This window comes from Rhinatrema bivittatum, chromosome 19 (assembly GCF_901001135.1).
Source record: "Rhinatrema bivittatum chromosome 19, aRhiBiv1.1, whole genome shotgun sequence".
Lineage (NCBI taxonomy): Eukaryota > Metazoa > Chordata > Amphibia > Gymnophiona > Rhinatrematidae > Rhinatrema > Rhinatrema bivittatum.
In genome coordinates this window covers 38,176,372-38,186,278 of record NC_042633.1, presented here as the reverse complement: position 1 = coordinate 38,186,278, position 9,907 = coordinate 38,176,372, and the positions used below count along the sequence as shown (strand labels likewise).

At 51.1% G+C, this 9,907-nt stretch overlaps 1 protein-coding gene across 1 annotated transcript; it reads left to right on the top strand.

Moving 5' to 3' along the window:
- The first annotated feature begins 1,437 nt into the window (after positions 1 to 1,437).
- Positions 1,438 to 8,941, top strand: ASF1B (anti-silencing function 1B histone chaperone). Its single transcript, XM_029585386.1, has 4 exons — positions 1,438 to 1,848; positions 5,185 to 5,300; positions 6,029 to 6,205; positions 6,643 to 8,941. The coding sequence occupies exons 1-4, from the start codon at positions 1,740 to 1,742 to the stop codon at positions 6,853 to 6,855; spliced, it is 615 nt and encodes a 204-aa protein (XP_029441246.1). The 5' UTR covers positions 1,438 to 1,739; the 3' UTR covers positions 6,856 to 8,941.
- Positions 8,942 to 9,907: the final 966 nt, after the last annotated feature.

Genomic DNA, 9,907 nt, shown 5'->3' with positions numbered 1-9,907 from the left:
AGGCTGAAGAGATTAGGACTCGTCAGCTTGGAGAAGAAACGGATGAGGGGAGATATGATAGAGGTCTATAAAATGAGTGGAATGGAACCAGTAATTGTTAATCAGTTGTTTCTTCTTTCAAAGAGGACAAAGACCAGGGGACACACAATGAAGTTACTATGTAGTCTATTTAAAACTAATAAGAGAAAATATTTTTTTTTACTCAATGCATAATTAAGCTCTGGAATTCATTGCCAGCGGATGTGGTGAAAGCTGTTGGTGTAGCTGCATTTAAAAAAGGTTTGGATAAGTTCCTGGAGGAAAAAGTCCATAAACCATTATTAAGGTGGAGCTGCAGAAATCCACAGCTTATTCTTGGGATAAGCAGCCTGGAATATCTCTACCCCTTGGGATCCTGCCAGGCACTTGTGACCTGGATTGACCACTGTTGGAATAGCATTGACAACTGATTCCAGATTTTCAGGACAGGTTGATCCAGTCCTGGTTTTATTCCATTGCATGCAGGGACTTGTACTCTTGCTCTTCTAAGGATGTGCAATAGGAAAGTCAGGAGGCTCCAAATGGCACAGTTGGGTAGCACAAGCTATTTAAAGAGCATTAGTGACTAGGGGTTATGCTGAGGTTGTGCAAACTGACCAACTAAAGGGTAGAAATCACCTGGACCAAATGCTATATATCTCAAAGTGCTGAAAGAACTGAAAAATGAAATTGAAGGCCTACTATTAGTAATCTTTAAACTATCTTTAAAATCAGTTATAGTTATGCTGAGTTTGTGAGCAATAAGGAAGTCAGAACTACAAGTCCCTACATGCAATGGGGGTAAACCAGGAATGGATCAACCAGTCCTGAAAATCTGGAGCCAGTCAGCAACCCTAGTTAGAAACAGGATATTGGGCTTGATGGACCCAGTAAGGCATATCTTATAAAACAAATCTGCATGCATTCCATTGCGTGCAAATATATATATCATACATGTTTTACTATTGATACCCAAGGTTTGGGAGGCACTAGGTACATCTGGGCTTTGCCTGGCACAGAACAAACAGTTTAAGGCAAAGAATGTTGCCTGAACGATCGCCTGGCATAATTTCTACATACCCAGATGGGGGGGAAAAAAAAAAAAAAAGCAAGAACTACAAGTACCAGCATGCAACTGGGGTAAAACCTGAGCCGGATCTGGTTGACCTCACTTCCCGCCCCTGACCGAGCCCTTCCGCATACAGTACGAAACTTCCGGCCACTGTTTCTTGCGCGCCCCTCCCGCAAGGGCGGGACTTGCTTGCGACCCCGCCCCTTTCCGCGTCACCTAGGTAACGCTCCGCTCCCTTTTCTTCTCGTGCAATGTTCCGACCAGGCCGCGCCTCCTCCACTCCCACCCCCCCCCCTCCCGAAAGTCGGAGCGGTGGATGACGTAATGAGGAGACGCCCTCAGCGGGGCTAAGCGATTGGTGGTTGGGGGCGGGGCTTGGTCCGGCTTGCGCCTGCGCAGTGGCCTCGGAAGGTCTCCCGCGCCTTTTTTTTGTGTGTGTGTGTGTCTTTCTTTTTCCCTCCCTCCCTATCCCGCGTTATATTTGAAAGTGCGGCCCGGCTGTAGCGGTTTGTGTTGAAAGGCGTCGGAGGCTCCGTTTGCTCCTCGTCCTGCGGCGCGGGGGCCCTCCAAGCTTTGTGGCCTGTTCCGCGCGCGCTCCCTCCTCCTTCTCTCTCTCGGTGGCCCCCGGGGGCCCCCCTCTTCTCCGGACATGGCCAAGGTACAGATCCTGAACGTGGTGGTGCTGGACAACCCCTGCCCCTTCAAGAACCCCTTCCAGTTCGAGATCACCTTCGAGTGCATCGAGGACCTGCCCGACGGTGAGTAGGAAGGGACGGGAAGAGCCGGGGCTTGGAGCCCGCACGCGTCCCAAGAGCCCCCGGGCCTTAGAGGGGGCCTTCTGGGTCGTCGGAGTGTGGTGCAGCGATGTTGGGAGATTTTTTTCTTCTCCAAGCAGGGGGGGGGGGAGACAGGGTTTATCCCCACAGCACCCATGGGCTGTTTGTCTCGTGTGCGTCCGTGACTGCCCCCCCCCCCCCCCCAGTATCAAGGAGACGCCAAACGGCAGTGGAGGACCCGGCGGTGAGGGTATTTTTGCAGCCCCCTACTCTTTGATTCAGCAAGCACCCTGGTCCCCCCCCATTAACCCTGGCGTCGCTGTCCTCTCCACGCACGGGGAGCTGAGTCGGGGGGTCGCTGCGGTCTTCCTCCATGCTTGCTGGCTCTGGCCCGGTTGCCCTTCCCGAAGCGTCCCATGTCTGCTGCACGCGGGCAGTGAGGAGGAGGGCGGGCGGGCGGGCACGATCCTCTTCAGTCCCGGCTGCTGGGCTTTCCTGCCCGTGTTCGCCAGCAAACTCTGCTTTTAGCAACTTAGAATGGCACCGGCTGCGCTCTCGGGGCCGTTTTGTTCCTGTAACTGCTGCTCTGAATGATTTCAGAGGGGCTTTTGTTTTGTTTCTGTTGCCAGTAGGCGCGAAGAAGCGCGCTACGGGGGCATTGCAGAACTGGCTTTGGCAGGCCAGGGAAATCGCTTCAATTCAGAAAACCAGTGGGGAGGAAAACAAACATTTAACAGAAAAGGAGAGCTGTGCCTTGTGTAGGGGAGCCCCTGTATCTGCTTGCAGGCGGCGGGCCCCAGCCCTTAAGGCTTCCTCCGACTGTGTCCGGGGTGAGGAGCACAGGAAAGCCGGGGCCTTGAAAACGTAGCTGCTGCACCTGCCCTCCGTCGTTGCAGTGCGATAGTTTACAAACGAATTTACAAAAGGAGCTGTGGAAGTGTTTGTCCGGCTGAATTCTTTGCAGATTGGGATCCCAGCCTAAGGGTGATCGTTTTAACAAAGGGTTACCTTGTTTGGGTTTTGTGGTTTTTTTGTTGTGGTGGTGGTGGTGGGAGTAGAGAGAATGGGGAAAAAACAAACAAACCCCCACAACCCTGTGAGCCTACATCTCCCCTCCTTGCCCATAAGTCCCGGCCTGGTTCCGTCGCGTGGCCTTTGGGCTAAGGCTCTGTCTCTTGCATTTTCGGTGCAAAGCGAGGGGAAAGGTCGATCTGTCCTTTATTTTGCAGAGGCTTTCGTAGGGGGCCCGAAAACACAGCGATGCGTTAGTGCTCGGGTGCTGGGCGTCCAGGCCCCCCGGCTGAACACGCAGGGCTTTCTGACATCCGTCGGTCGGCATTGGAAAGGCGAAAGCTAAGGCGCCTGGGCCTTTGAAGGGAAAGTTTCTGTTTGTTTTTGTTTGGGTTGTGGTTTTTTTTTTTTTTTTTTTTTTTTTTTTTTGGCGCTGGCGGGATTCGTTTCTCTCCTCACTTTCCCCCTGTCCTCCTCGGCTTCTGATTGGTGGCTGGCGAGCGTGCCTGGCGCTCGCTCGCTTCCCCCGGGATCCGATTGGCCGCTCGGAGAGGCCGGCCCCGCCCCCTTGCCGGTGGATGCGGAAGTTGTGCCCTTGGGGAGGACGCGGCGCCGGCGCCCCCTGCCGGCCGGCGGAGTTCGTAGCGGGGACTGGGCCGCGCCTGGCTGGTAACCGTGGCGAGTGCTGCCATGTCCCGCCGGGTGCATTTGTAGCCACGCGGCCTGGGCGCTGGTCCTGTCCAGAATCCAGCATGCCACTTTTCATCGCCTTCTGTCCCCTTTTTCCTTTGTTTTCTCCCAGCGCGTTCACTCTCCCAGGATGTTCTCTTTTTCCATGTTATTCATCTAGGGCTAAATTCCTGTTTATTTTTGTTTTTTCAAAAGGATTTATAGGAGTGTAAATGAGTGAAGACTTCCCCGCCCAAACCCTGGTGTGGGGGGATTGTACAGGTTAAAGCACGCTCAAAAAGCGCTCTCGTGCATCCTTTAATGCACAGGAGAGGCGTTCTGGAGGATGGAGTTGGTGAAACACTTCCAGGGGCCGATGCAATAAAGTGCACCCGGCCTAGTGGACAGGTTTCCTTGTGACCGCGAGTTTTGGACGTGCTAGAGTAACGCCCAATGCAGTAAGGGGGGTTAGTACGTTCAAAAGGTGCAGCTCAAACACACACGCAACTGATAGCGCTCATCGCATGTAAATTTCATGAGGCTATTAGCTGTTGCCCCTTGATACTGAAAATCTCTGGGCACCCAACATGCACTTTTTAAGCTGGCATTAAGTTCAAGTCGTGGGTTTATGAAAAAATACTGTCCTCCACAGAGAACAGTAATTCTACTAAACAATTAAATGAATCAATTATATATAGTAAAAAAAAATCTTTACTGGACTCTCAATAGCAAAGGGGTGAAATTGGCCTGCAGTGTGTACAGTATATTGTGCATCCAGAAATTTTTTTTTAATAGATACGTTTCATTAATTCTTTAGTTCATGATTCATATTGAGCGCCTGTAGCAATAAGCACACAGCCACATCTCCTGGGCTCTAGGGATGCACAGTTTCTCCCTAGAGCGTCCCTTTTAAACATGCCAGCTCATTTTAAATTTAGCATCGGGTGCCCAAGAGAGGTGGCTGTGCGTTAAAAAAAACAAAAAACAAAAACAATAAAAAAAACAAAAAAAACCCCCTCCCCAGTTGGGCACACGCACATCTTATTGCATCGGCCTGCCAGTTTTCAAAAGTGCTTGTAAATCCACACCTACACGTTGACACCTGATCTGCGAGTGTAAGAGTCTTCGTGTATGCTGTTGGTTCTGCGCATACCCGCTAACTTTCAAAGCAGACCTGCCTGCATAATTCCGCTTTTGAAAATGCAGGCCTGAAATCTCCGCGTGCTTTCTGCACACAAGGTTTTAAACTGTCGCCGGCTGCTATAAAATTACCTTATCTCTAAAGCGAGCACGATGGATCCAAAGGGTAAGACTGGAATGATTTTTTAGAAAACTTAAGGTACCAGCTGAAACATTCTAAGGAACTGGTAAAAACCTTTTTCTCTTTGCTTTACTTTTATTTTTTTTTTCTAGTTGTGCTTTGCTGCTCTTTTTCTCGCTTCCTCTCCTGGTGTGCATCTCGCCTCGCCCTGGCCTAATTTGTGGTGGCTCCTTTTGCTCAGATCAGACTCAGCTTTGGGGGAGGGGGGGGTGCTGTGAATGCTGTCTCCAGCCGTCCCGGCAACTGGGTTTGGGAGTCAAACTGATACAGCTTCGGCCCTCGTACGGTTCTTACCTTGCCGCCTTCTTCCCTTTTAGATCTGGAGTGGAAGATCATTTACGTTGGCTCGGCGGAGAGCGAGGAGTATGACCAGGTGCTAGATTCAGTCCTGGTGGGCCCCGTGCCAGCTGGGAGACACATGTTTGTTTTTCAGGTAAGAGGCAGGTTGGGAGACTCGGTTTTAAAAAGAATTACTAGAGCTTAAAATAAGAAGGTAGGGAACTCTTTCTGGCCCTGGAGTGCTGTGGACAGATCTGAAAATTATTTTTTTTTCAGTATTTCCCCAGTGAATATTCATGAGATTTTCATGCACTGCCTCTTTTGGCATGCTAACGTCACATGCATATTTATTGTGGCACTCCAGGGCTAGAGGTGCCTATCCCTGGGCCAAAATGTGAAGTGTCTTTAGTTTGTCAGCTCAAATACATCCTTCCTTCCTCCCCCCCCCCCCCCCAAAAAAAATAGTCCAATAAACTTCAGGAGGATACATTTAGAAAACTCTAATGTGACTGTGTTTCGACAATACGCTGGTCTGTGTCAGAGGCGAAGCTTTAAAATAAATAAATAAATAAGATTACATGATCTCTGTCCCTCAGACGTTCTCCTCTTGTGCACATAACTTCAGAATATTCTCCCCCAACTGAATTTGAAGGGCATCCTGGAAGAAATGCAGTCCATGGGTCAGATCTGTATAACTTTCACGGTTACTTAGTTCAAGATTATCCACCCCCTCCAGCTCTGGTGAAAAGCTGAGGTGGAGGCGAGGGTGGAAGAAACATCGCTGATGGCAGCAGAGCTCCCCGTCTAGGACCACTGGTGTACAGGGCATTTTGTTCGGGGTATGGCATGCTTGCTTGATCCGGGGTGTCTGTCTGTTCCTAGGCCGATGCCCCCAACTCCAGTCTCATCCCTGAAACGGATGCCGTGGGCGTGACGGTGGTGCTGATCACCTGTACGTACCGGGGCCAGGAGTTTATTCGTGTGGGGTATTACGTCAACAACGAGTATGTGACCCCTGAACTCCGGGAGAACCCGCCCCTGAAACCGGACTTCTCCCAGGTAAAAGAGTGCCTGTGTGTCGGGGGGGGGGGAGGGCAGGAGAGAAAAAGCAAGGAGTTTTTTTTTTTTGTTTTGTTTTTGGCTGGTGGGGGAGAATGTCTCCGGGAATAGCGCAAAGCACTAAGACTTTGCCTGCGTTTTCAGTTTTGGAGTTGTGTAGGGGGCAGCTCAGGCCTGCAAACGATCTCCGGCTGTTTTTAAATTGCATGCGGTTACCGTTTTTTGTTTTTTGTTTTTTTTTAAGTCCGTGCTCTGCAGTGGCAGCGGTGAATGAGTTTTATTTTTTTAATGTTAACTGAGGCTTTCTGGGGCGAATTGAACTTTTTTTGAGCACCGAATCTGTGCAATAAGACCAAAAAAAAAAGACTTTTAATCCGCTGTGCGTTTTAATATTACCTGCTTTCCCCCCCCCCCCCCCCCCCCCTCTCTCCCTTCAGCTTCAGAGGAACATCCTGGCTCCCAACCCTCGCGTGACCCGCTTCCACATTAACTGGGACAACGCGTCCGATCAAAAGATGGAGGACATTGAGAACGTGGACCCCACTCCCAACAACAACAACATGCTGCCCCCAAACTGTGCCCCTACCAAATGCCTGGCACCCGGGGGGGCCCTCAGCATCGTGCCGGAGAACTCCATGGACTGCATCTAAGGCCACTCGGCTGTGTGGGGAGGGGGAGAGATCCATGCACTGAAACGTTTTTGTTTTGTTTTTGGTTTTTTTCGCCGAGAGCCTTTCCAGTGACCTTAGGAGCTCCCCCCAGAGTGACCAGGACCTTCGGTTTGTGCTTTTCTGTCCGAGACTGGTTTTGCAGGTTTTTTTGTTTTTTTTGCTCTGTTCATCCTTGAAATGCCCAGGGCGCGCGCGAGAGAGAGAGCGCCGATCTAACCAGAGGAGGCGGCGGCAGCAGCGTCTTGGCCTCACAAGCTGGAACTCGGCTGTAAGAGGAGGAGGAGCCAAAGGGATTCCAGTGCCCCCACCCCTTCTGTGAGGGAGCAGGGCGGGGCCACTCTGTAGGATGAGCCTCCGCATCTAGCGGACTCTGAGGTTTTTCCCCTCCATCGATGCCAGGGGTCTCCAGAAGGCTGGAGAGAGTGGTGCTCCCCCCCTCCCCCCCCCCCCCCCCCCCCCCCCGGCTATGGACAAATAGTGGGGGGGTGAGGTGTATATTTGCCCTGTCCACCTGCCCGACCACGGACCAGAGCTCCTGCAGCGTATGACGCGTGGCTCTTGTTTTGCTCACATTCCTGGTGCTGTAGAACTGCTGTTTAATGTCTTTTTTTTTTTTTAGGTCTGAATCCTTAACTCTGCCTGACTTCTTCTCAAGGGTAACTTTTTTTTTTTTTTTTGTTTTTTTAATGTAATGGTGCTTCGTGCGGGGGGGGGGGGGGGGGTGAGCGTTGAGGGACCCCAGCGTGCGCGTATTCCGTGACCGCCTCTGGCAATCCCGATCCTCGGTGTCGCAGCATCCAGGGCACCAGCACCCGATGCTCCCCTCTCGTGCTCTGTGGGGAGGAACCTGGATTTTGTCTGGGGGAGGGTATTTGAACTTTTTTTTCCTAACCAAGTATGCAGAACCCGAGGGCCGCGCTGGCGCTCTCGCTATGTTCGTCCATCATCACCAGCAGAAACCTCCCCCTTCCTCCACTGGTGCTGGGCAGGGGTTACTCGGATTTAGGAAGAGGTTTCGGTGCTTTACCTGGCTGAAGGCGAGCCTGACAGCGTTGCATAGGGTTTCGCACCACTCTCGCCGGTCACTCGGGTGGGTGGGATGGCGCTGCACGGCCGAGGGGAGATTCTTTCAGGAGCCGGGCATCGTCGCCCGGAGCTTGGCACCTGAAAGGATCCTCTGAAGTCCGAATGTGTTCTGACAGCAGCAACTGAGCAGGGGGGGGGGGGGGGGCTTGAAACGAGAGAAAAAAAAAGGCGTGAGTGTCGGGCTAGCGGGAGGCTGCCATTTGTAGGAAGAGACAACTGGTCTCTTGAAAGCAGGATGAAATATGTTGGCCAGGCTCTCTCTGTATATTTGTTTTGTTGTAATTGCTTTAATCTGGTGGGAGCAACCCTATCTGTGCATTTTTATAAACCGTGCAGACCTCCCGGCAGCCCTCAGAGCGGTCCCGTCCCCCCCCCTTCCTAAGGGGCAATGACTGGAACCCTGACTTATGATGGCTGCGTGTGTGTGTGTGTGTGTGGGGGGGGGGGTTGCGGAAACGTCTGCACATATCAGTGTCTCTGTCCTGTCGCCCCCTTGGGGACTGGGCATGTTTGCGTCTCAGCCCGGGAGTGTGCAGGGGGGCGGCCACATCTGCCATGGGTGCTCTTCAGTTTGCCCTGGGAAATAATCCCTGTATTTCAGAAACCTGTGGGGTTTGTTTTTTTGTTTTTTGGATTGATCCCCCTGCTCTTTGGTCAGAGCTGAAAGATTGTGCAGCCAGAGGGTCAGGAGTTTAGTATGGGAGGGTTAAACGTTCCCTGTACTTCAGTCCATAAAGGGTTACGTCCTATAGTGTGGCTCTTTTTTTTTTTCACCCCCCCCTAGTGTCTAGAAGGTTCCTGTCATTTGGAAGAGTATTTTCAAAAGCTGTGTTTTCTAGCTGTGAACCCCTGGCATATTTTCGTATTTTCTAATCTATCATTGTTTTGAACCACTTGTATATTGTAAAAAAAAAAAATTCTCTTTTATATTGAATGTATTGCTAAGTTGAGGTAGGAATAAAGCACTTAGAATACTTTTAATGTGCTCTCCTTTCTTGTGTTACAGCCGAGTGTGTGTGTGTTTTGGGTTCAGCATGGACCGGCGCTGCTCCCGCTAACACAAGACCCACGGCGGGGTCAATGTGGGTCACCAGCCCTCCCCTTCCCACTTCTTCTGCTGCTGCGGGAAGCTCTGCACTTCCCTCCTGATTGCTGTGGGAGGGATGTGTGTGTTTTTCAGCTCTTGTTTGAAAACACACCTTTGTTTATGCCTAACCAAATATCCCACGCAACAAGGGTTTGTTCCATCTTGTTTGAGCAACCCTTAAACCCTGCAACCGTGATACTACCTAATCCCCCCCCCCCTCCTCGCTGTCCTCCAAATGACCTTCACATCTTGATTCTGGTTTGTTTGTTTTTCTAAGGGAGAGGAGAGTTTACCAGTGATTCCTTTTATTTTAAAAGAACGAGACTCTTTGATTTTTTTTTTTTATTCCGATATGGAGAAGGCAGAGCAAGGCTTCTTCCGATGGCCTTAAGCCTTCCTTTGCCTGCTTGCCCCCGTGGCTGTAGTGCTGCCCAGGAGAGCCGGGTTTTGTTCACAAGGGGGGGGCCCGAGGAGAGTGCTGGGGGAGGCTGCGACAGTCTCTGCAGGGAGAAAGAGAATCCAGCTGCTTAATTTGCACCGATAATCCCGCCTTGAGATCATCCTGAGATTTACCCTCGGATCTTTCCTGTTCCGTAGCCCAGTGTCTCACTCCCAACTGCGACCTGCTGCCTCAAACCCTGCAGGCGCAACGCTTCTGCCTTTTTCAATACTTTACGATCAATCGGGCTTTTGTAAAACTGCTTCATGCTGTCCCCACTCTGCAGATCTTTAGTACGCTAGGCTATATCCTTTCTGGGCCTACGACTTTGACCACTTTTCAAGCTTTCAGGTCCACCCTCACACTTTCAGGCTGATGCTATACGGATACACTTAAAAAAAAAAAGCGTCCAAACCAGG